The sequence below is a fragment of the Pelophylax lessonae genome (genome assembly GCF_965119305.1).
Source record: "Pelophylax lessonae genome assembly, chromosome: 3".
Classification (NCBI taxonomy): Eukaryota; Metazoa; Chordata; class Amphibia; order Anura; family Ranidae; genus Pelophylax; species Pelophylax lessonae.
The window spans coordinates 23,569,784-23,595,783 of NC_138770.1; the positions used below are offsets into that span (position 1 = coordinate 23,569,784).

At 46.4% G+C, this 26,000-nt stretch overlaps 3 protein-coding genes and 2 pseudogenes across 5 annotated transcripts in view; 1 reads left to right on the plus strand and 4 right to left on the minus strand.

Moving 5' to 3' along the window:
- Nucleotides 1-26,000, minus strand: part of LOC309550687 (uncharacterized protein) — a 411,684-nt gene that overhangs the window by 288,673 nt on the left and 97,011 nt on the right. The window contains exon 6 of the mRNA XM_082251022.1: nt 24,003-24,123. Coding sequence (XP_082107148.1) covers nt 24,003-24,123 — 121 coding nt within the window. The remainder of the gene's footprint in view (nt 1-24,002; nt 24,124-26,000) is intronic.
- Nucleotides 1-26,000, minus strand: part of LOC309549786 (uncharacterized protein) — a 304,712-nt gene that overhangs the window by 180,341 nt on the left and 98,371 nt on the right. The gene's annotated exons all lie outside the window — the stretch shown is intronic.
- LOC309550695 (uncharacterized protein) overlaps nt 1-26,000 on the plus strand; it is a gene marked incomplete at its 3' end in the record, with an annotated part of 321,308 nt that overhangs the window by 121,568 nt on the left and 173,740 nt on the right.
- Nucleotides 12,899-14,015, minus strand: LOC309550748 (E3 SUMO-protein ligase ZBED1-like; annotated as a pseudogene). Its single transcript has 2 exons — nt 13,569-14,015; nt 12,899-13,358 (listed from the first exon to the last, which is right to left on the minus strand). The product of its transcript is annotated as an E3 SUMO-protein ligase ZBED1-like (transcript).
- Nucleotides 21,793-23,523, minus strand: LOC309549792 (annotated as a pseudogene). The gene is made up of 2 exons: nt 23,518-23,523; nt 21,793-22,902 (listed from the first exon to the last, which is right to left on the minus strand). The product of its transcript is annotated as an uncharacterized misc_RNA (transcript).

Here is a 26,000-nt window from a genome sequence, read left to right on the forward strand (position 1 = left end):
CGTCTTCCGAAAGGGTTCCGTAGACAGGTAAACTCTGATCGCCCTGACAACATCCAAGGAATGCAAGGCAATCTCCTTTGGATGTCTAGGCTTCGTACAAAGCAAAGGCAGGACAATGTCCTCATTAAGGTGGAACTCAGAGATCACCTTGGGAAGGAAGGATGGGGGTGGACGCAAAACCACCTTATCCTTGTGAACTATCAAGTAAGGGGAGCGGCAAGACAACGCCGCCAGCTCCGATACTCTGCGAGCCGAAGTGATCGCCACTAGAAAAGCAACCTTTTTCAACAGCAGAGGCAACGATATCTCCCGGATGTTCTCAAAGGGAGCACGTTGTAACACGGACAGAACCAAGTTCAAGTCCCATGGAGGTAAAGGCTCCTTCCCGGGAGGAGCCAAATGTCGCACACCTTGAATGAAGGTGCGAACCAAGGAATGAGACGCCACAGGGCGTTGGAAAAGGACCGCCAGTGCAGACACCTGGCCCTTTATCGTGGCCAGCGCCAGGCGCTGGTCCACGCCAGACTGGAGGAAATTCAACACTCTCGACACCGAGTAAGAACGAGGGGAGAACCCCCTGGACTCACACCAGGCGAAATAAGCTTTCCAGGTACGGTAATAGATCTTACCAGAGGAGGATTTCCTAGCCTTGATTAGGGTAGGGATAACCTCAGGGGAGAGACCCTTGTCCCTCAAGACCTGGGTCTCAACAGCCAGGCCATTAAAGCCAGCGACTGTAAAGCAGGATGGAAGATCGGACCTTGAGACAGGAGATCTTCCCGCAGAGGCAGATGCCACGGAGGCGCCACTGCCAGGTGAACAACGTCGGCGTACCAGGACCAGCGAGGCCAATCCGGAGCCACCAGAATCACCAGGTGCGGTTCTGAGCCCAATCTGCGGAGGAACCGGGATAGTAACTGAATCGGAGGAAAGGCATACATCAGACGATACTGATGCAAAGGGGCCACCAACGCGTCCGCCAACGGATCGCGCGTTCTTGCCACAAACCTTTCCACCTTTTGATTTAGTCGGGATGCGTACAAATCCACGTCCGGGGATCCCCACCTCGCACACAGCATCTGAAAGACCTCTGGGTGTAGGGACCATTCCCCCTGGTCCAGGGTCTGGCGGCTCAGATAGTCGGCCTGCCAATTTTCCACACCCGGAATGTGAACTGCTGAGATCGCCGGGACATGAGTCTCGGCCCAAGACAGAATGTCGGTCACCTCTCGGGCCGCTCGAGCACTCCTGGTGCCCCCCCTGGTGGTTGATGTAAGCCACTGTGGTAGCATTGTCCGTCTGTACGCGGACAGGTAGGCCCTGGAGACGGTCCGACCACTGGAAGAGACAGAGTTTGATTGCTCGCAATTCCAGCACATTTATCGGAAGGGAGGACTCCCCCTCCGAACCAAGTGCCCTGGGCAGACAGGTTGCCCAGGACTCCACCCCAGCCTGACAGGCTGGCATCCGTGGTAACCACCGTCCACACCAACGGACGGAAGGACTTGCCTTACGCCACCGACGGGGACTGGAGCCACCACAGAAGAGCCAATCTGGTCTGATGACTCAAGAAGACACTCAGATCCAAGGACTGAGGTAGTCTGTCCCACCTGGCCAGGATCTCCGTCTGGAGAGCCCGCGTGTGGAACTGAGCAAAGGGTAACGCCTCGAAGGCCGAAACCATCAACCCCAGGCCCCGCATACAGGTCCTGAGTGACGAGGACAGGTTGTCCCTGAGGGACCTGAGCTCGTCCCGCAAAGTCCGGAGCTTGTCCTCCGGCAAGAACACCTTTGCCTGAGCAGAGTCCAGAACCATTCCCAGGTAGGGAAGGAGAAGCGATGGAGACAACGCCGATTTTTGAACGTTGATGGTCCATCCGAACTCCTGGAGCGTCTGTACCGTGATGGACAGATCGCGCACAAGGTCCTGGCTGGCACATGATCTCAGAAGGAGATCGTCCAGGTAACCCAAGACCGCAATGCCCTGGGCCCTCAGCAGGCCTAAAACCGGCGCCAACACTTTGGTAAACACCCTTGGTGCCGAAGCGAGACCGAAAGGTAACGCCACAAACTGGTAGTGATCCTCCGTGATAGCAAACCAAAGGTACCGCTGATGACCCTCGAAAATGGGGATGTGCAGGTACGCATCCTTCAGATCTATCGAAGCCAGGAATTCTCCTGGACTCAAGGACGCCACCACCGAACGGAGAGACTCCATTCAAAACTTCCGAACACGCACAAAGCGGTTCAGCGCTTTCAGGTCCAGAATAGGACGCACTTTGCCCTCCTTCCTGGGCACAGTGAACAGATTCGAATAAAACCCCCGAAACCTGTCCCGGTGAGGCACCGGGACAATCACTCCTTGAGCAAGCAGGTCCTGCACCGCTTGATGCAAGTCCTGCAGACGCCCCGGAAGCAGATGAAGATTGGAGGGAAAGAATCTGTCCGCCGGCCAGGAAAGGAATTCGATCTTGTAACCCGATCAAACGCTTTCCTGAACCCACCTGTCCGATATCCGGAGCAGCCAAGGTTGGAGGAAACCGCGCAAACGTCCCCCCACCCCTGAAACGGGTGAGGGCGCCCCTTCAGGCAGAGGCGGATTGACCCGCCGAGCCGGCATTGCCAGGCTTCTGCTTACACGCCCAGGGCTTCTTCTGACTGCCCTGGGCCTTGAAGGGCTTGCCCTTGGATTGGTTCCGAAAGGCATGAAAGGACCCCTGATTGGATCTAGGCGCAGAACCCCGCCTGCCTGGAAAATACTTGTTCTTCGGGTTCTGGGGCAGCATAGTGCTCTTGCCCCCCGTGACGCCTTTTATCAGGGTGTCCAACGCCTTGCCAAAAAGGGGGGAGCCAGCATAGGGAAAATCAGCAACAGTTTTCCGTAAAGACTGGTCGGATGACCAGCTCTTCAGCCATATCAGTCGCCGGTTAAGCACCGCGACACTAGAGAGGCGAGCCACCAAGGGGGCTTCATTCAAGGCTGCATCACACAAGTACATGACTCCCTGGTGGATCTGAACCACCATTTCCAGCCGGGCAGACGGAACACCATCAGACACGAGATTGCTCCTAAGCATCGTAGTCCAGTCGGCTACCGCCTGAGCCACCAGAACGGACGCGAAGACGGGTTTGAGCAACGAACCCGCCACCGTATAGGAATGGCGCGCGCTAGAGACTCCAACCGCCGGTCCGTGGGATCCCGGAAAACCGGGGTATCCTCAGTAGGAACCGAGGTAGCCTTGTTTAACACGGCCACAGTGTGATCTACCTGTGGAGGCACACACCATCGTGATTCCGTAGCCGGCGCAAAAGGATAAAGCAATTTGAACCGACTAGGTACCAGGAATGGACATTTTAACGTGCGCCACATTTCATTAACAGTGTAATGGAATTCCGCTGGGCAGGGGGAAAACCTGCGCAGACTTGCGGGTCCTGTGCGTCCCAAACGAGGACACAACGCCCGGAGGACAGGGCTCATCCTCTAAATGTAAGGTGTCCTTTACAGACACAATCAACTCATCCATGGTTGCCCGTTCTTCAGGCGACCCCGGGGAGGAGGTATCAACCTCCTTTATCTCAGCCTCCCCCTCAGACCCCAGGGGGTCCAAGGATGATCGGGACCCTGAAAAGGGCACGCTCGCAGCAGCAGCCATATCCCCATCTGAATTAGAAGAGAGAGACAACCTGGGCCTCTTTCTCGCAGCGCGTTCAGACATCAGCATTTCCATATTTGCCACCAAAGTCGCCACCACAGCAGCCAGATCGGGTCGCAGCCGGGCCACAGGAGAACTGGGGCCCCCCACTAAAGCTGGAGGAAACTTGCTTTCCTAAGAATCCATTGCTCAAGTTATCAGAAAACAAACTACAGTGCAATACAATGTACTGTTCCCTTTAAGAGCGCTGCGGTGTGCGCAGCCCACCGCTACTGCTACAGTGATAAAAGACCCCAAAAGGAGAAGAGAAACTGAGCCAGAAGCGACAACACAGAGGAAAATTGAGAGTGATAACCTGCAGAGCTCGCAGAGCGTTGGTACCGATGTCCTGCTGCTGATGGAAAGGAAGTGCTGCTGAAGTAGGCTGGACTATATGCCAGACCCTGGGAAAATGGCTGCCCCATAGGGATGCATTGGAGGCTACGCCAAAATGGCTGCCGACATGCGGCCGGACCGATCTTCGACCGCCCACAATATGGCAGCGGATGGCGCCAAAATAACATGCAGGATCGCCCCAGAGGAGCTACACATGTTTGCCCATAGTTAAGATGGCGGACCGTGCGAAAAAACACCGCCGCGGTCGCCGCATAACCAAAAACGTCTGCACCCCCAACAATGCACCTAAGTGACACAGGGACAGGGACCCCCGGGCAACATTACAGTATCTGCACAAGCGATCCCCACAGGGATCGCACAGGGAGTCACCCAGGCACAGACATGGGGAACACACAGACTGCCACCCCAGACAGAGGCCCCACACAGAAGTACTTACCTGTACCAGATGGCGTGGACATGACGCTGCAGCACCGCAGACGAGTCCTGTGAGGTAGCCACCTCACGGCTGCATCCCTGTAGCGAACAGGGATGGGTCGTTCGTAATGCCAGGGCGAACCATGGCTGAACGCTCAATGGCGGGCTGGGGGTCCATCTGACCCTCTGTGCCCTGGAAAACCAGGGCGGTCAGTCCGAATCCCAGCACCGCATGATCCATCTTCATGCGAAGAGAAGACTAACACTAGAAGCTGACAAAATAGACAGCTAGTAAAGTAAGAGAAAAAACTGACATTTTCAAAGAAAATCAAAAGAAAAAGATTAGGAAGGCTGAGACTGAAGCCCCAGCACAAGGTAAGCCTGACTACTCCTGACGCTAGGCAGATTAAAACTGAGTTGGGAGTGGTGATGCAGGGGGGGTATTGACCATATGGGACAGCCCCCATGGGTGTGTATATGCTAATGTCTTTGGACTAAGTCTATATGCCTAGCTACTCCTGCGGATGGGAAGACAATACCCAACAGTGATGACTTAGAGGAGGCGGCGACTGTCGGAGGACGTAAGAGAAATGTAATTTTTTCTCAAAATTATCGCTCTTTTTTATTAATATCGCAAAAAATAAAAAGTGCAGAGGTGATCAAATACCTCCAAAAGAAAGCTCTGTTTGTGGGGAAAAAGGTCGTAAATTTTGTTTGGGTACAGCATTGCATGACCACGCAATTGTCAGTTAAAGTCACGCAGTGCCAAGTTGAAAAAAGGGGCCTGGTCTTTGAGCAGCCAAATCCTCCGGGGCTTAAGTGGTTAATAGAGATGAGTGATGTAATTTGACCTCCCAGAATCCTCCTCACCTCTCCGGTCAGGTCTGTGTTTTATTAATAGAGATAAGAGTGATGTCATGTGACCTCCCAGAATCCTCCTCACCTCTCTGGTCAGGTCTGTGTTTTATTAATAGAGATAAGAGTGATGTCATGTGACCTCCCAGAATCCTCTTTACCTCTCTGGTCAGGTCTATGTTTTATTAATAGAGATAAGAGTGATGTCATGTGACCTCCCAGAATCCTCTTTACCTCTCTGGTCAGGTCTGTGTTTTATTATTAGAGATAAGAGTGATGTCATGCGACCTCCCAGATTCCTCCTCACCTCCCTGGTCAGGTCTGTGTTTTATTAATAGAGATAAGAGTGATGTCATGTGACCTCCCAGAATCCTCTTTACCTCTCTGGTCAGGTCTGTGTTTTATTAATAGAGATAAGAGTGATGTCATGTGACCTCCCAGAATCCTCCTCACCTCTCCAGTCAGGTATACATTTTGTCAAATCCTTGTTTCAGACTGAGGTAAACTTTACCCACAAAGGCCCCCCTGGTCCAAAGGTTCAAAGCTTGTCATAAGCAATTCTGGCGTCCTTTCATATAACACAAGACATAAAGTCCCACCTTGCTAGTAAGGGTCCATCCACATCCTCAGAGCATCAGAATAGAAAAAGAGCCAGTTGGAGGGACATTGGGAGGCGGAGCTGTGAGGTCAGTGTGATGTCATAGGATTCTCTGACTCTGATTGGAGGGACATTGGGAGGAGGAGCTGTGTGCGAGGGGGGGCTCTCTTTGAGGTTTCTGGGCACAGAATTGTTTCTCCCGGATGCGTCCCACCTCTCCTAAACTGAAAGATGAACTTTTTCTGTGGGCTTTGCCAGGACACATCATATTCCTGTGATCTCCGTGTACTCCGGAGACTTTACTGATCATATTTTATGATAAATATCTGAGACTGGGAGCATTATGGAAAAACTAGATTCAAACACCCCCCCCCCACAGCACTGTCCCCTTGACACCCCCCCCCCCCCCCAGGCATTGCCCTTTCACATACTCCCCACAACATTGTCCTCCTCCACACCCCAACCAGCTCTGCCTCCCTCACATCCCCCCAGCTCTGCCTCCCTCACATCCCTCCCCCCCACAGCATTGCCCCCTTGACATCCCCCCTCCCACTGCCCCTTTCACATACTCCCCACAACATTGTCTGTCTTCACACCCCCCCAGATCTGCCTCCCTCACACCCCCCCCCAGCTCTGCCTCCTTCACACCCCCCCCCAGCTCTGCCTCCTTCACATCCCCCCCCCAGCTCTGCCTCCTTCACATCCCCCCCAGCTCTGCCTCCTTCACATCCCCCCAGTTCTGCCTCCTTCACATTTCCCCCCCAGCTCTGCCTCCTTCACATGACCCCCAGCTCTGCCTCCTTCACATCCCCCCCCCAGCTCTGCCTCCTTCACATCCCCCCCAGCTCTGCCTCCTTCACATCCCCCCAGTTCTGCCTCCTTCACATTTCCCCCCCAGCTCTGCCTCCTTCACATCCCCCCCAGCTCTGCCTCCTTCACACCCCCCCCCCCCAGCTCTGCCTCCTTCACACCCCCCCCCCCCCCCAGCTCTGCCTCCTTCACATCCCCCCAGTTCTGCCTCCTTCACATTTCCCCCCCAGCTCTGCCTCCTTCACATGACCCCCAGCTCTGCCTCCTTCACATCTCCCCCAGCACTGCCCCCCTTCACATCCTCCCACAGCACTGCCCTCTTTATATGACCCTGTTCCCCATCCTTCACAAGTTCACAGCCATGTCCTTTCCTCCCTGTACTTCATACCTTACACAGAGCAAGGAGAAGGCAGGGGGACAATCCTGGACTGAAGGCACAGCAGCACTGGATGGGGGTGCAGGAGCTTCCAGGTTAGCCTTTCACATTAGCAAGCTGGTGATTGGTTGCTAGGACCGCCTCCTAGCAGCCAATCACCTCCTGGTTAATGTGAAAAGTTCATTCAGGCAGCTGCCTCAGCACTGGTCCTGCCCCAAGTCCAGAATTGTCCTGCCCGTCTTATGAGATCAAGGTTGCCTGATTTCTGCGGTTTCCGACCTTCCGGAAATAGCAGGTAGCGGTGGCCATCTTGGATGAGGCCAAACGCCGCAGAACCCCAATTTTGTTCTCGCGGAACCTATTGGGAAACGCTGGTTTAGACTGATGAGGTGGGGAGGTATTGGTGGGAAAGGTGACCCATCTCGAAAAGGAAGAGGATGTTCCGGCCCTGTAAGTGGGGGAAATGTTCTGACCCTGAAGGGGTTAATCTAGGTATCCACACTATATATGTGTGTATCATCATCTGCTGGAGATAAAAGAGGTCACAGTAACTATGGAGGAAGAGGACGGACATGATGGGGGGTTACTGGGTGTAAATAGAAAATAAGATCTTATTACCTCTTCTGCTGCCTCTTCCAGCAACGTCTCCTCTGTACTTTGTACCTCAGGAACTTCCTGTGTGTAGCCGACATCACTTCCTGTCTTCCATAGAGACTTCCTGTCTGGGTAGAAGTGAGATCACCACCTTGTGGAGCTCAGAGGAACTGCAGCCCCGAGAAACGTCTCGTAGTGTGAACACTAGGGCTGCGCATCTTCACTTACCTCACAATTCGATTACGATTATTAGGGTCGCGATTCGATACGATTCGATTCCGCGATGCATCACGATGCATCACGATTACTGCCCAATGCCCATGCCCAGCCCACTGCCCAATGGTTTTCAAAACTTTATCAAAAAACAAACAAACAATCAAGCAGTCACAAATAAAAGAATCCTTTTTATTTTCATTTGCTTCAAAGGACACTTTCCTGGACCCTGTCATGGCCTGCAAGCCCTGCATACTTTAGTGCACTTGCACTGCAAATATATAGGAAGGTCTGAAAATGCAAACAGCATAGCAGAGACAAACAACACTAGTATTTTACTAGAAGTAACAGTAAAATTAGTAAAAAACTGTAGTCGTGCAGTTTACTGCTTCATAAAAGAAAATATTAATATAAGCCAGGTCTACCACCATTTAAAGTACAACTAAAGGCAAAACTTTTTTGATTTTGGATAAAGTTTTGCCTATAGTTGTACTTTAAAGGCAAGCCAAGATAGAAGAAGCCAGCCAGCCAAGCTAATATTCTTGTGAAAATGGTCATCATAAATTCCCACAAAACATTATATATAAATATGCATTGCAATAAATTCCAGGTGTGCCATAACCTGTCCTCTACAAAACAGAGCACTTCCTGACTAGTAGCAAACATAAAGTATGAACCTGGCAATAGTGCACTGCTGCATAACTTCCATGTTCACCGTGATGTTTGTTTCCCTCTGCAACTGCCAGTCAACTCAAGTGAGTTGATGGATTGGCTGCTAGAGGGGAGTTACAAATATAAGCTTTAAGCTTATCAATTCACTTATGTCACTTTTATGTCACTTACTTTACAGAAAACGTTACCTGTCCTGCAGACAGTCTCTGTCTCTACCACGATTAAACCCAACTGAAGCCAAGCCAAAGCCACCATTAGAGGAAGGAAAACCCTTGACAGAGTAAATCATCAACTGAAGCTTAAACCTTGAGTAAATCTTCATGGGATCACAAAAAAACACACAACACGATTGTCTGCATCAGAATCATGAGAACTGAAGAAAGGTTTGGCATGGCCACACTGGTACAACTCAAGGCATATAGGTTAGGTCAGGTTTGTGTGTATTTGTGATCCAGTAAAGATTTAATCAAGGTTTTACGCTTCAATGTATGATTGATTTAATCTTTCAAGGATGTCCTTTCCTGTACCGTGGCTGCCTGGCTTGCCTTCAGTTGTCTAGATACACTTTTACCTTTAGTATTTGTTTGGTTGAGGGAACCCCCTACACTTGCTATTGCTACAGAGTACAACAGACCAGCAGACAGACATGCGTTGCAATAAATTCCAGGTGTGTGCCATAACCTGTCCTCTACAAAACAGAGCACTTCCTGACTAGTAGCAAATATCAAAGGTGAACCTGGCAATAGTGCACTGCTGCATAACTTCTATGTTCACCGTGATGTTTGTTTCCCCCTGCAACTGCCAGTCAACTCAAGTGAAGTGAGTTGATGGCTGCTAGAGGTGAGTTATACAAATATAAGCTTAAGCTTAAATAATTATGGACCATTTTTGAAAACAAGCCATTCTCCATCTCTCCAGTGCCAGAAAAGCTGTAAAAAATATAAAATGTTCCAGGTTCACTGCGATTGTGTTTGCCCCTGCCATTGCCAGTCAACTAAACACAGTGTGTGTGTGTCGTGACTCGTGACAACTCAAAAGCTTATACGCAGCCTCAGCATCAACTCAACACACACACACACACACACAGTGTGTTGAGTTAATGCTAGAGCTGCGTTATAAGCTCTTGAGTTGTCACGACAGTCAGTCAGTCAGTCACGTTACAGAAAGAAAACTTTACCTGCACTGCACTGAGCAGCACTCTACCATGTCGATTACATCTGTAACTGAAGCCAAGCTAGCCAACAAGCCACCATTAGAGGAAGGAAAATCCTTGAGAGAATAAATTGTAAACTGGAGCTTAACCTTGAGGAAATCCTATGGGGGTCACATTCACAAACTCACAAATATAGTATATTACACAAGAATCCACAATTGGTGTTTGTGATCCAATAAGATAAGATTTACTCGAGGTTAAGCTTCAAATGTACAAGTTATTTCTCTCAATGATTTTCCTTCCTATAATGCTGCACCGTGGCTGGCTTGGTGTCAGTCAGTTGTCTAGAAGAAAATACACTTTAATATTATTTATTTGGTTGAGGGTTAAATGAACCCCTGCCTACTTGCCTAGACACTTTTAGTGTGAAGCAACGGAACGGATTATGGATTGGAAATGGACACATTGGACAGGACAATCTTCAAAAACAAACCATCAGTGCTATAAAACAAGACTGGTGATGTAAAGAACATGGAAAATTGGGAAGAAATGATTTTCTAGGCACATACCGTAGATTAAAATATAATTTTTATTCAATTTTCACAGACAAAAACGAAAAAAAGGGGGAGGAGCAAAAACATACATAATGAAAAAATACAATGTAAAAACATGGTAAGACTCATGAGAACCATGAACATTATTTGGTTGCTCTGTTTGTCCAAAAAATTTAAATATATGTCAATCTCTAAATAATATTCTGTAACTGGTACTGGGGTACAACTAGCTCATTGGTACACCCCCATCTCGCTTTGGTCAAAGTCTGGAGACAGCCCCCTTTCCCTATTCTTGGTTAACAAATGTGTGTAAGTAAGAGATATGACTTTTGTTGCTTACATAATAAGTATTCTTACTTATTAAAAAGACATATACTTCCTTTCCATATGGCATTTTATATTCATTAACCTATAGTATTTCTTATTTATCCACATTGATGTACGGTAGAGTTATAGGTCATTTTTTGACGCAATATCATTGTTTCTCTCTTTATATATGTATTTTCTTTGATATTCCATAATATTATGATGACAAACTTTTTTTCTGCTTTATTCAACAATTTCTCTCACTATTAGGTGATGACCTGTCCCCCCTAGGTTACCGTCATGTTGTGGAGTTGCATGCAGTTTGGGCGGCTGCCAGGGGTGGCGCTGCGGGGTGTTCTCCGGGCGGCTCCCATTTCTGACACATGTGCGGCCAGGTAAGCCGTAGTGACGCTTCACATCCGGTGTTGGCGTCCTACGGCATAATGGGCGGATGTGGGGACATCGATTGTCCTGCGCATGCGCCTATTCTCCCCGAACGGTTCTGCGGTTTCCGTGGCGGCCTCTCGGCCGCTTTGGATATCGCGTGACTACGTCGGGGGGCGTGGCCGGAGCGGTGACGTCTATGACGAGCCGCTCGGGGTCCACACTATAAAGAGGCCATACACTCAGGCCTCGTTGTGGCGGCGGTTCCCCATCCGGAGAGGACACCATGGACTTACATTGCAGAGCTGTCTAAAGGTATTCACTTTCCACTGGCATAATCCGATTGCAACTTTTGCTAATATACTTTCCATGTTACTTTTGGGACGCTATTGATACCCATACCTATTACAGGCCTTCTATATACCATTTTTAGTGGACCTAACTTTTGGGGTTCACCCAATTGGTTGTTTGGAAACGAACTCAGTGTTGTTAATGCTTGGTAAGACTTTATATTTTATGGCTATCCTCTGTCTTACTCCGGTGGATGGTTTAGACTCTTTCCTCTGCACTTTATAATCTACACACATAGACTTTAGTCCACCCAATACTATCTGGGTGTCGTTTATTATTATCCTTTTGCATGCTTCATACGGGTTGCACCATTTTGGGTCCACTCTATGGCCTTCCACCTATTTGGTATATCCCCCCCTCTTTTTCTCCTTCCCCTCCCTCTTCCCCCCCCCCTTTTTTTTTTCCTCACTCCCTGCTGTAGTAATATACACACGGCAGTTATCTTTTCCTTACTAATCACGGATTAAGTGGCCTATTGATGCAGTTTTTCAGTTTGAGACTAATGGATACCATTATATCCTAATCCAGATGGCAGCCAGGTTTATACCCACCCTGGGCTACCCTTTTGCAAACTATACTAAGCTCTGACTGGTCCATGAGTGTCCCTTCGTTAATTACCAGCAATTACAGTGCAGTGACTTATGCCCTGCCTAACCAATATTCAGGTAGGTTAATACCATACGCTTTTACCTGCTGGTCTGCTATTTTTTTGTTATTTTTTTAGTATCACTAATAAACAGGTATTTATCCATTATTACGCTGTGGTCCCCCACATGTGATCATTGGGTGTGCCTCTGGGGTGCATTACCCGTTGCGCCACTGGTGGTTGTGCCGCTCATCTGCATGCATATCCCCAACCGGTGACTGGATGGGTCATCATTAACATACATGCGATTTTCTAAACCTTAGATAACAACATATATGATATTTGTTTATATGAAAACATGTGTTTAATTATCACATCTTTGTTTCATACAGAACTTTCCTACATATTTACAAGTAGGCTCCAGATGAAGCCTCTCTTGAGGCGAAACATGTTGAGCATTTGAAATATTACTCTTTGTCATAATTTTTCTGACTTCGTGTTCAACGGTGCCTGCCATTGGATTGACCTCTGACAGGATCTCCGCTATTTATCCATCATCCTTGTCATGTTTAACAGTAATGTAACTGTCAAGAACCACATTTTATGAGTTCCGCTGTATGTGCTATTAGATGATTAGTAAGCCATCAAGGCCCTAATCGGTTTTTACATTGTATTTTTTCATTATGTATGTTTTTGCTCCTCCCCCTTTTTTTCGTTTTTGTCTGTGAAAATTGAATAAACATTATATTTTAATCTACGGTATGTGCCTAGAAAATCCTTTCTTCCCAATTTTCCATGTTCTTTAAATCAGCAAATTTTAGGATATGGCACACTTACTGGTCTGTTTATATGCTCAGACTGTTGCTGTCTGATGGCATATTCTATTCTATAAGACTGGTGATGTGACTGACTGGTGACTGGCGGCAGATTGAATTAGTAATTACTAATTCATTAAAAACATGAATTAGTAATTATTTCAGTGCTTAGCATTTGGGAACATGTAGGTTTTTCTGTAAGAACACTAGATGATCCACATGCTCAGGTTTCAGACTGCTTCTTTTCGCTGTTATAACATCTCCTGCAGTAGAGAAAACCCGCTCTGCAGATACACTTGTACCTGGGATACATAAGTATTGCTTTGACAGCTGAGAGAGGAGGGGGAATATGACCTCATGCTCACGCCACCATTTCAAAGGGTCCTCAGTGAGAGGCAGAGGTGGGGCTTTACAATATTTTTCCATTTCATCTTCTGCCTTGGCATAGGGGGTCTTAGGTTCTATTGCACCCTAAGTGAAAGACTGCCCCAGCAAAGTCATGAGCAGCCATGTTGTGGCCTTTTTTTTTGGGAGGAGAATGGCTGTCCTCAATGGGTGTTGTTTCTTCTTCCACAGTTGCTTTTTCCCTAGGCACTTCATCCACATTTGTCCTTCTATTAGATGTAATCTGTGTGTTTGAACAAAAGATAATAGTATAAGAAGAGCTGAACTGACTAAGAGTGTGATTCATTGATGAGGTGTGGAAAACTGCACGGTAATCCATACCATACAGTTCCACTTCCCACACTGCATCAGTGAATCAGGGCATGTTATTACACAACACAATGTAGCTGAGCTTCTAGCTGTCTGGGAGGAAACATGATGAAATTCTAATTACCTCCAAAGATGCAGCCTCCTCAGTCACTCCTCTGTATATCTCCAATCTCTCCTCCTCTGTGAGAATAAAAGGCAGTCCTTTAAAGCGAGGATCCAGTGCAGAGGCTGTATGAAGGATCTTCTTCTCTGCCTCACTGCTGTACCTCTTCAGGAGATCTGTTTTGATGGCATTCTTGATCTCATGAGTCATGGGTGTGTCTCCCATGATGTCTGTCATGCTCTGGAGCAGTTGTGCATTTAGAGGGGCAATGAGAGACACTGTTGTGTTGCGCTCTTCTGACATCAGCAAGGTTGCATCCTTCATTGGCTTTAATGCACTCACAGCGTCCTCTGCATTTGACACATCTGTTTCATTGAGAGTGCAGAGATCAGACTCTCCTTTTCTGACTTCTGGAGACAGCAAGGTGGCACAAACTGCAGGTTGTTGTTCTAAGAACCTCTCGACCATGTCATATGTGCTGTTCCATCTTGTTGGCGCATCAGTTATTAGCTTATGATTCTTCAGGCCCAGACATTTCTGTTTTTCTTTTAGACAGTGGCTTGCTCTAGTGCTGCGATGGAAGAATGTGGATATTCGTCGCACTCTGGCGAGAAGCCTGGAGAGCGTGTCCCCTTTCAGTGCCCGCTGACATGCAAGATTGAGTGTATGGGCAAAACATTTAACATGAGGAAATTTACCAACTTGAGCTGCAACTATCATGTTCGCCGCGTTGTCGGTCACAAGCACTACAGATTTATCAGACAGCTGCCATTCTTCCACGACATGAGACAGTAGCTCTGCCAGATGAGCACCTGTGTGAGACTCATAAATGGCTCTTGTTTGCAACACATGTGACAAGACCTGCCAGTCCTTAGTAACGTAATGTGCTGTTATTGTAACATAGGACTCCGTTGTGACTGAAGTCCATGAATCACACGTTATTGCGACTCGACTGGCTTGGTTCATTGACGCAAGTACCTGAGCTTTGGTGTCGTGGTAGAGTGCAGGTATAACGTTTTCTGTAAAGTGACTGCGTGATGGGATCTTATAACGTGGCTCTAGCGTCTTCACAAGGTAGCGAAACCCGGCGTTGTCCACAACTGAGTAAGGCCGTAGGTCCTTGGCGATGAAAGCTGCCACAGCTTTGGTTAGTTTCTTCCCTTTTTCTGAGTTGGGCGGATAAGTTGACAGTATGGCATCAATTCTTGGCTGATCTGGGTCTAGCAGTCTTTCCTTGGCAGTGGTGGCGACAGGTGTTATTAACTCAGAGTGAAAACGGCTAACATGGTTTCTCAAGTTCGTAGTATTCCCTAGGTATTTAATTTTTGTGTGACAGGCTTTACATACGGCGTGTGTCTTTTCCAACTCACGCTTCCCTGTGTGTTCGTAAAATCCGAAATGTGCCCAGATGTTTGCTCTTAAAACGCTAGGTGCATTTTTTATCTCTCGATCTTTTTCTCCTTCTGCCATTACCACCATACTACCACGTATGTGACGGAGATGGATGACGTAAGTTGCCAAACTCTGTCAGTGTTTAAAAAAAAAAAAAAAATACCACTTGTAAACTAAGCCGCAACAAGTCAACCAAGCAACATCTTTCATAAAATATGACTGTCTGTCTGTCTGTCAGACTCCCTCTTATGCATGCACTGAGCCAAAACCCCCGGGGCCCCCCCTTACCCCACAGCTGCCTGTGACAGTGACACTGACAGAGACCCCCCTCCCCCCACAGCTGAGCTGACAGCCGGACACACTGACAGAGACCTGGATGTCCCACTGTCCCACACCTTCCCCAATCCCCCACAGCACTGACAAACACTGAGAGTGAGTCCCCCCCTTGCCCAGACCCCCACAGCTGACAGTGACACTGACAGAGACCTGGATGTCCCACTGTCCCACACCTTCCCCAATCCCCCACAGCACTGACAAACACTGAGTGAGTCCCCCCCTTGCCCAGACCCCCACAGCTGACACTGACAGAGACCCCCAGGCCCCCACTGACACTCAGAGAGAGCCCCCCTGGCTGCCAGACTGCCACAGCAGAACAGTACCCCCGGGCCCCGACCGACCGTCCCCTGTCCCAGCCCCCCCATCAGACATGTGCTGTGCTGCTCTGTGGCGGGCGGCTGGCGTCACTGGCAGTGGCGGAGGCTGGGCCTAGGATGGTCGGCTACGGTGAGGCTGGCGGCGCTGGCTGCGATGGGGACGCACTTGGGGCTCCTCGCTCCTGTGCTGTGGAGTGTGGACTGGCTTCTGGCTTGGCTGGCTGGCTGGCTTCTTGGCTGCAAGGCCGCAGGTGGGATGCTGATACACGCGGGGGATGTCTTGCTGCGCCTCGGCCCGGGTCAAAGAGACGGAAGGGGAGGGGCGGAGCCTTTTTATTAAGCTCCCGCCACTAACCCACCAATCCGCTGCCGATCTTGTGACTTTTTCTCCCTTGCGCGATAGGGCGTGGCTGCGGCTGATGACGTCATTTCCTAATCGATTATGCCGGCAACCCGCATCGATGCAGAATCGCGAAGGGTCGAATCGCGTTGCATCGATCTTTCGATTATATTCAGCAGCCCTAGTCACAGGCACACAATTTTATTACTGGACGTGTTTGGTATCTATTTACTCATCACACCTCATCTTTTATATTTTACCCAAACATTGTGTATAATGTGTGTGCGTTCCCACCCATGGAGGTGGGAGGCATATAGTTGTGGTGAGCGCCCCCCAGAGGGGAGAAGAATGACACGAGCACTAAGTGGTGTTTATATAAGGAAGCGGAGAACTTTCCTCACACTTATTAATGGACTTTGTTTGAGGAATGTTTGGAATGTGATGTTTGCACATCTTTTCACTTTTTTTACTGTTTATATATTTTCATCATGGCGCCAATGTGAATGGAGAGGTGTTGTTGTGGTTATTACACTAATTTTCCACTATTTTATGAATAGCAAAGTATTGTAGAAAAGATCACACCATAGAAAATGGGGGAAAAGAGAAAATAAACCTGGATATGAAGGTGACATTTGTGTACAAGGAACACCTTAACAATTACCACCATTTTATTCTCCAGGGCCTCTGCTTTCAGAAAATATATGTTTGGGGGTTTTATCTAATCTTCAGGCCCAAAATCTGCATTTTACCATGTGTGCAAAAATAATGCAAAAACAGCTCTGGCAGTGAAAGGGTTAATGTGAGCTAGATGGGATCACTCTGCTGTGATCACATTAGAGCTCCCCCTAGCTGCAGCCTGGTAATAACATTGCTAGGAGGTCTATTTATTTATCTGCTCCATACTTCCCATCTTTATATAAACGTCTCCTGACATTTAGGGGTCTATTCATAAATAATTTACATAGTAATCTGCCCAGGGACAATGCATGTACATTCCTTCTGTGTGAATGGGGGTATTGGAGGAATGAAGCTCTGCTGAGCTGGGTGAAAGTTTTCCATCAAATGAAAATAAACAATGTTACATTTGTTCATTAGATGGCGCTAACATCTATCATACTTGGCGCAATCTAATGGCCAAATGCACATTTTCAGGTTTAAATGAATGGTAGCTTTAATATTGTTGCTTTGATGACGTTCTATCCTTCAGTGTGTACTGAACTCACCAGTGTATGAGGAGGACCTCAGATGTCTGTATGAAGCCATGCCTGGCCAAGGAACTAAGGGCTCTATTTACAGGAAATAAAAATACATAGCAATCATATAATTTTATAACATTGTAAATTAACATCTGTGCCACTTACACAACGCTTGGGGTACATAGCAAGGAGACGGTGATAAATGGCGGGGTCAAAGTCAGCTGGTCATGAGTTATAAAGATTAGCGGGATAATAGACATGTGCATGAAAAAATGTAAGTAAAAAAAAAAACATTTTTTTTACTCGTACAAAATTAAAGTTACACCCAGGCACATAAAATCCCCCCTCCAAACACTTTTTGATGCCCCCCCACCCCCACATATACACACTTACAAACATAAACGCAGCACTTGGGGCGCCTACGCCTGAAAACATTGATTGTGATACACGTTACATATCGCTGCACACACCGGAATGAGAGCGATAATTCCAGCACCAGACCTCCTCCATAGCACTAAACTGATGACCTATAGGGGGCTTTTATAGCATCACCTATAGAAAATATGGGGTACTGAAGTTTGTCACCATTTCACAGGCGAAGGCACATTTAAGGTGTGTCATGTTGGGTATCTATTTACTCGGTGCAACCTCGGCTTTTATATTTTACTGAAAAAATTGGGTATTTTATTGTGTTTTTGTGCCCCCTAAAATGAACTGTGTGTTATTTACTGATATTTTGCGTTTCCTAGACTTTTGCGGTAATATTGTGTGACATAAAGAATTGGAACTACCACTATTTTATTTTCTAGGGCAGTGGTCCTCAACCCTGGTCCTCAGGGCCCCTAACAGGCCAGGTTTGCAAGATAACTGAAATACATCCCAGGTGATATCATTTGCTGCTCAGTGATTGCAGTACTCTAGTCTGCATCTCCCCAAGGTAATACTTAAAATCTGGCCTGTTAGTGGGCCCTGAGGACCGGAGTTGAGGACCACTGCTCTAGGGTGTCTGCTTTCAGAAATGATTTAATGTTTTGGGGGATTTATATAATCTTCAGGCCTAAAATGAATTGTTAAACATGTGGGCAAAAAATGTAAAACCAGCTCTGGCAGTGAAAGGGTTAAAGAAAAGTTCACCTTGGGGAACACATTACATGTTCCTGTTTCTGCAGCGGCTCAGCGATCCGAGCCCTCTGTGTGACAGCAGTACGGGGAGAAGTTCACCTTCGGGAACATGTTACATGTTCCTGTTCCTGCAGCGACTCAGCGTTCCGAGCCCTCTGTGTGACAGCAGTGCGGGGAGAAGTTCACCTTCGGGAACATGTTACATGTTGCTGTTCCTGCAGCGACTCAGCGATCAGAGCCCTCTGTGTGACAGCAGTACGGGGAGAAGTTCACCTTCGGGAACACATTACATGTTCCTGTTCCTGCAGCGACTCAGCGATCAGAGCCCTCTGTGTGACAGCAGTGCGGGGAGAAGTTCACCTTCGGGAACATGTTACATGTTGCTGTTCCTGCAGCGACTCAGCGATCAGAGCCCTCTGTGTGACAGCAGTGCGGGGAGAAGTTCACCTTTGGGAACATGTTACATGTTCCTGCAGCAGGTCAGTGATCCGAGCCCTCTGTGTGACAGCAGTGCTGGGAGAAGTTCACCTTCGGGAACATGTTACATGTTGCTGTTCCTGCAGCGACTCAGCGATCAGAGCCCTCTGTGTGACAGCAGTGCTGGGAGAAGTTCACCTTCAAGAACATGTTACATGTTCCTGTTCCTGCAGCGACTCAGTGATCCGAGCCCTCTGTGTGACAGCAGTGCGGGGAGAAGTTCACCTTTGGGAACATGTTACATGTTCCTGCAGCAGGTCAGTGATCCGAGCCCTCTGTGTGACAGCAGTGCGGGGAGAAGTTCACCTTCGGGAACATGTTACATGTTGCTGTTCCTGCAGCGACTCAGCGATCAGAGCCCTCTGTGTGACAGCAGTGCGGGGAGAAGTTCACCTTTGGGAACATGTTACATGTTCCTGCAGCAGGTCAGTGATCCGAGCCCTCTGTGTGACAGCAGTGCTGGGAGAAGTTCACCTTCGGGAACATGTTACATGTTGCTGTTCCTGCAGCGACTCAGCGATCAGAGCCCTCTGTGTGACAGCAGTGCTGGGAGAAGTTCACCTTCGGGAAGATGTTACATGTTCCTATTCCTGCAGAGGCTCAGCGATCCAAGCCCTCTGTGTGACAGCAGTGCGGGGAGAAATTCCCCTTCGGGTACATGTTACATGTTCCTATTCCTGCAGAGGTTCAGCGATCCAAGCCCTCTGTGTGACAGCAGTGCGGGGAGAAGTTCACCTGCGGGAACATGTTACATTGTTCTTAAAGAAGAAGAAATGATTAATGTTGTAACTTTTACCCGTATGATTGGAAGTAAATTGATTTCCCGTTAGTATGTGGCTGCAACATGGGCATCCATTGGCTCCACATTTGTAGTTCCCTTTAAAGTGTAACCAAGTAGGCATTTTAGGGACATTTCTACAGAAGAAACTGGGGGATAGTGCCTGTCCAACAGTGCGGGCACGCCGGGGAACCACATTAGTGCCTTCTTGAAGTATGTTGGCACATATTTCATCGGCGCATAACATGGGAAGATGTCTGTTAATGATGTCTCTGACTTCTTTGAATTCTGCGCTGTAGGGGGTGGAGAAAGTGAGCTTGGCATGGCGTGTAGTTTAGTGTATAGTTTTTTAAAAGTTACAACATTAATCATATCTTTAATTGTAAAACCAATTATGTAACATTTGCCATATGCAATATGTGGGCAGGACAATCAGGCGATTACGTGACCGGTTCAATGAACATTTATATAGTGTGACCAAAAACTCCAAAACTAATTTAGCTAAACATTTTAATATGTACCATAATGGGGACAATACAGCAATGAAAATACAAATTATCCAAAAAATCAAATCACCCCTACGGGGGGGGGGGGGGGGGGGGGGTTTGGGACGACGACACCTTTTGGCTATTATGCAAAAGAGAGGTCTTTTAGATTTTTCATTTATAGACCCGTATACCACGAGGTATGAACTTTGAATGGGATGTGACCCATTTCTATGAATAAGACCACCCTGTGCATCAATCATATATATATATATATATAAATATCTTGTATGATGTGATTCATGTCCATATAGATATGTACTTAACACCTTGTTGATAATTTTGTTGATAATAACACGCATAGGGCTTCTCTTTCCCCTCTCATTACATACCGCGGAGGATTAGTCTGTTTTCTCCAGCGGGGAATCTTTCTACTTTGATACACTCGATAAATCACTGCAACACCTGGGGAAGTTTTTATTTTATTTTATTTTACTTTATTCTATTTTTATCCCTCTCAGGATGCGGCAGTGCTTTATTTATTTGTGTACCATTGTAATCTTAGATCCACACATACATATAATATATAAAATAAAATTAATAAAATAAAATAACAACAAAATAAAATATTATAAAGCAAAATAAACGATATACGAGACCAGCATAGTTTGTTTTATGCTATAGACGGTTTAACATCCCACTATCTAGTATTCATTAATATAATATAATATATGTGACTCATTTTACATTCATATACATTTCTCTTGTCTCGCCCTCTATTTACATATGTTCTTAGATATATATATCTATTGGTCTTATCCGATTCTTTATATATATTTCCTTTTTTCCTGTTTTCCGCCCACATACACGGTCAGATATACATACAATCGGTGGTTTGTCCGATGTTACACACTCCTGGCCATTCCATTTCTCTATGATTTTGCTTTTATGGGGGAATGGTTGGTTGTCATATGTATATATATATATATATATATATATATAGCGGATAATCCATAATGTCATAATGCATTTCATGTATTTACACCTATGTGCTTATTCATGTTTTATTGATTGAATTGCATAGGTTGTTTTTAACAATTTTTATTATTATACTTTATATAAGTTTCTTTTCTCGTTCACATGTTTCATCCAATCTACACATGCACTTGTTTCTTTTCCTTTTAGGATTTTATATAAAAACGTTTTTTTTCATGCCCATACACTATGCAATTCGAATTGTTCACATTGTTCATCACTGAAATCAAGATGTTTTAAAGGGTGCATTTGTATCACCTGCAATCCAGGATAATGGTTTACCTCTTCACTTGTACCACCTATTATCAATTGTTAATTGTTTATTGAATACATGTGTGTGTATATATCGAGATGTTATACCAGTTTTTCCTTGTAATGATTACGCACATATCTTAGTGTGTGAAACGCGTCTACCTTGCCACTTTTTTGCCATATTGGGATGTCTAATAAACCTGGATTTTGACCACATCTGAGTGCAGCCATTTCTTTTCATTATAAGGGACAAGTAGACTGTCATAGGGGCAAGTAGATTGGGACCCCGATTTAGTCCCTTGGATAAGTCGTTTTATCAAAAATTTCCACACCCATGAAACTGTTTCTTACATGATGAAGATCAGCCATGGAGTATATCTGAGGTGTATATCAGGGTGTGCTTCTTCCACACATGTCCACCAACATTCATATAGAAGACATTTTCCACACTCAAGGCACTCATACACCTCGAGGGTTGTGTGGGATCCCTGATGTACAGGAAGATAGGACTTCAGTCAGGAACAATTCCCGCACTCAGGACAGGAAAACGGCTTCTCCCCCGTGTGAGATCTCTGATGTGTGAAAAGATGGGACATCTGAGAAAAAAATTTCCCGCACTCAGGACAAGACTAATGCTTCTCCCCTCTGTGAGATCTCTGATGTGTGTCAAGATTTGACTTCCGTGAAAAACATTTCCCACACTCAGGACAGGAATACAGCCTCTGCCCTGTGTGAGATCTCTGATGTGTGGAAAGACTGGACCTTTGTGAAAAACATTTCCCACACTCAGCACAGGAATACGGCTTCTGACCTGTGTGAGTCCTCTGATGTGTGTCAAGATAGAACTTCAGTGAAAAACATTTCCCGCACTCAGGACAGGAATACGGCTTTTCTCCTGTGTGAGATCTCTGATGTATGTAAAGATAGGACTTCTGTGAAAAACATTTCCCACACTCAGCACAGGAATACTGCTTCTCCCCCGTGTGACATCTCTGATGTGTGTCAAGATGAGACTTCACTAAAAAACATTTTCCGCACTCAGAACAGGAATACGGTTTTTCCCCCATATGAGATCTCTGATGTCTGCAAAGGCTGGACTTCTGTGAAAAACATTTCCCACACTCAGGACAGGAATAGGGCTTCTCCCCCTTGTGAGATATCTGATGTTTGTAAAGATTGGACTTCACTGAAAAACATTTCCCGCACTCAGGACAGGAATACAGCCTCTGCCCTGTGTGAGATCTCCGATGTGTGGAAAGACTGGACCTTTGTGAAAAACATTTCCCACACTCAGGACAGGAATACGGCTTCTGACCTGTGTGAGTCCTCTGATGTGTGTCAAGATAGAACTTCAGTGAAAAACATTTCCCGCACTCAGAACAGGAATACGGCTTCTCCCCCCTATGAGATCTTTGATGTCTGCAAAGACTGGACTTCTGTGAAAAACATTTACCACACTCAGGACAGAAATATGGCTTCTCCCCCTTGTGAGATTTCTTATGTTTGTAAAGATTGGACTTCCCTGAAAAACATTTCCTGCACTCAGGACAGGAATGTGTTTTTTCCCCGGTGTGGGATCTTTTATGTCTATTAACATGGAATGTAGATTGGAAACACTTCCCGCACTCAGTACAGAAAAACCTCTTATCTGTTGGAAGGACGGCACCGTCCCTCACAGTCTGAGGTTCCTCAGGATAAGAGGAATACGATGGTCCGGCACTGTCCCTCGCAGTTTGAGGGTCCTCAGGATAAGAGGAATACGATGGTCCGGCACCGTCCCTCACAGTCTGAGGTTCCTCAGGATAAGAGGAATACGATGGTCCATCTACACTGTGTGGTGCCGGATGGACATTTGAGTTAGCCGGGTTTTCTCCTGGACTATACTGTGTGATGTCCTCATCTTCCACTTTACAGTCTGGAGACAAAGTGAGACAATCCTCTGAGGTTTTCCTCATCTCCCGTCCATCTACTAAAATAGAAATACAAAGATTATTACTAGACATGAGCCGATTGGTTCTCCAAAAGCAGGACTCCGCCCACATCAGGCAGCTTTGTCTCGGAGGATCTTACAATTCCACCCTCAAGGTAACTAGTAAATGGGTCCTCTGATCTTCTACCAGTTCATTTCTTTATTCATGGACCTTAGTCAGAGAGTGAGGAAACAATGAGAACTGTCTTTTATAGGAGTGACAGTGATGAGGGGATTATAGGACGAGTGTCCCCACCCCTCTATCACTCACTGCCATCTTCCCAACACAAGAAGTCCCGCACTTCCTTATTTAGTCCATAATTTAGTCATGAATAACAGCGGGGCTGAGTCCCACCAGAGGTCAGAGAGTGAGGATGGGGGGAGAACAACCAAGATGAAGACTGGACTGATCCTGAAGATCTCCATCATTGGGTTACTGACTCCTCCCTCATTATCACTTTCTGTTTAAGGTTCCTAAGTTGGAGGATGTTATCACATTATTATCACCATGTAAAAGTCTGTCCTCCAATCAGATCATCAGATATAAAATGTCCAGCTGGTAGGAAATGGGTGTAACAAAAGAGAATCCATATTATGTGTATATATAGCAGTGGGTAGAGGGGAGAGCAGGACTATGTAATGTACAACTTAATGTATAAGATACAACAGATAGGACTATATAGTATCAGAATTATGTAATGTACAATATAGAGTATATAGTGCAGGGGTCAGGAGTATGTAATGTTAAGGACCCACCTGTGCTGATCTTTGATGTCCCCGTTATTCCATCCACCTCTGCAGAATGTTGATCATCCCTCTCATACGTCTCTTTGTCTTCTGTTTTAACATCAACTTTTATATCTATCGGATCTTCACCCTAAACCAAGAGAAAGATCAATAATAACATCTGTATGACATAATAATTATTATTGTGACCTCACCAAAAAGAATCCACACATTGTCTCCACGAGTCCACATTCTATATTCTCTGTCCCACCAACCTTGAAACAGTGAGGGATGGTGTGACCTTCCTGTGTGGAATCCCGGGAATACAGAGGACGGGGACATCTCTCTGGTGGGTTCCTGGTATTAGGTGGCTCCATCATATCCTTGTGTCCTTCTATAAACTCCATTACTTCATACTCCTCATCCTCCTCTTTATACTCTTCTTTAACAACAATATTATCATCCCCGAGGATTCCACTCTGAATATATAATAAAAATGACATCAATGTAACAATGCAGATAATGTACAGATCCTAATGATACTATCAGTGATTGTTCCTCATCTACCTGATAATGGTGAGGGATGGTGTGACCTTCCTGTGTGGAATCCCGGGAATACAGAGGACGGGGACATCTCTCTGGTGGGTTCCCATTACTGGATCCATCTGTAGGAAACACACACTGACTGAATACATTGTTTCTATGTGTTTATCAGATGATGGGGGATCTAGGTGGATCCTCCGTACTGCTCTCTCCTTTACAATAAAGTCTCCTCTTACCCGGTGATGTGAGGGGCGGCTGATTCTCCATCATGACGTCCTTGTAGAGATCCTTGTGTCCTTCTAAATACTCCCACTCCTCCATGGAGAAATAGACAGTGACATCCTGACACCTTATAGGAACCTGACACACACAATGATACAGTCACCATCCAGACACATCCCTTGTCTGTTACTGGATAATGTCCCAGAATTCCCAGCACCGCTCACCTCTCCTGTCAGCAGCTCCATCATCTTCTTAGTGACTTCTAGAATCTTCTGCATGTTGTGTCTCTCAGGTTTTAGGGAGTCACATGGAGGCACTGTGATGGTCATATGATCACCTGACTTCAGAAGAGGGAATCTCTGTATTGAAGAACCAATAGGAATGTCATGTTAGAATCCCAGAATCCTCCTCACCTCTCTGGTCAGGTCTGTGTTTTAGTAATAGAAATAAGAGTGATGTCATGTGACCTCCCAGAATCCTCCTCACCTCTCCAGTCAGGTCTGTGTTTTATTAATAAAGATAAGAGTGATGTCATGTGACCTCCCAGAATCCTCCTTACCTCTCCGGTCAGGTCTGTATTTTAGTAATAGAGATAAGACTAATAATAGAAGGTGATGGCGCCCTCGATGTGTAATGGGTATAAATAGCTTTATACATGAAAATTATAGTAAATAAAGATGTGGAGCTAGACCAAATAATCAATGTATTATCCAACAAGTGACCTGTATGAATTAAAGTGCATAGCTCTAGTAATGGACTAATCCATAGTAAATACATAAAACAAATCACGCCAATCCGTGACACATTATTATTATTATTATTATACAGGAGTTATATAGCGCCAACAGTTTGCACAGAGCTTAACAAAATGAAGGCAGACATTACAGTTACACTACAATTTGGTACAAAAGTAATCAGAGGGCCCTGCTCCTTAGAGCTTACAATCTAAAAGGGAGGGTCAATTGATACAAAAGGCAATAGCTGTGGGGGATGAGCTGATGGAGCAAGTGGAACAGTGTTATTAGTTAGTAGCCGGGTAGGCTTCTTTAAAGAGAAGAGTTTTCAGGGATCGTTTAAAGATGGATAGATTAGGGGACAGTCGGACAGATTGGGGTAGAGAGTTCCAAAGAATGGGAGAAGCTCTGGACACATAAATGCAAATATAAATCCAATGTGACTGTTCCCAACTCCAAATATACGGAGTGATTCTGTGAAGGGGATATCTTCCAGTTCCCTCATCACAGAGGCTCTGAGGGAAGATGG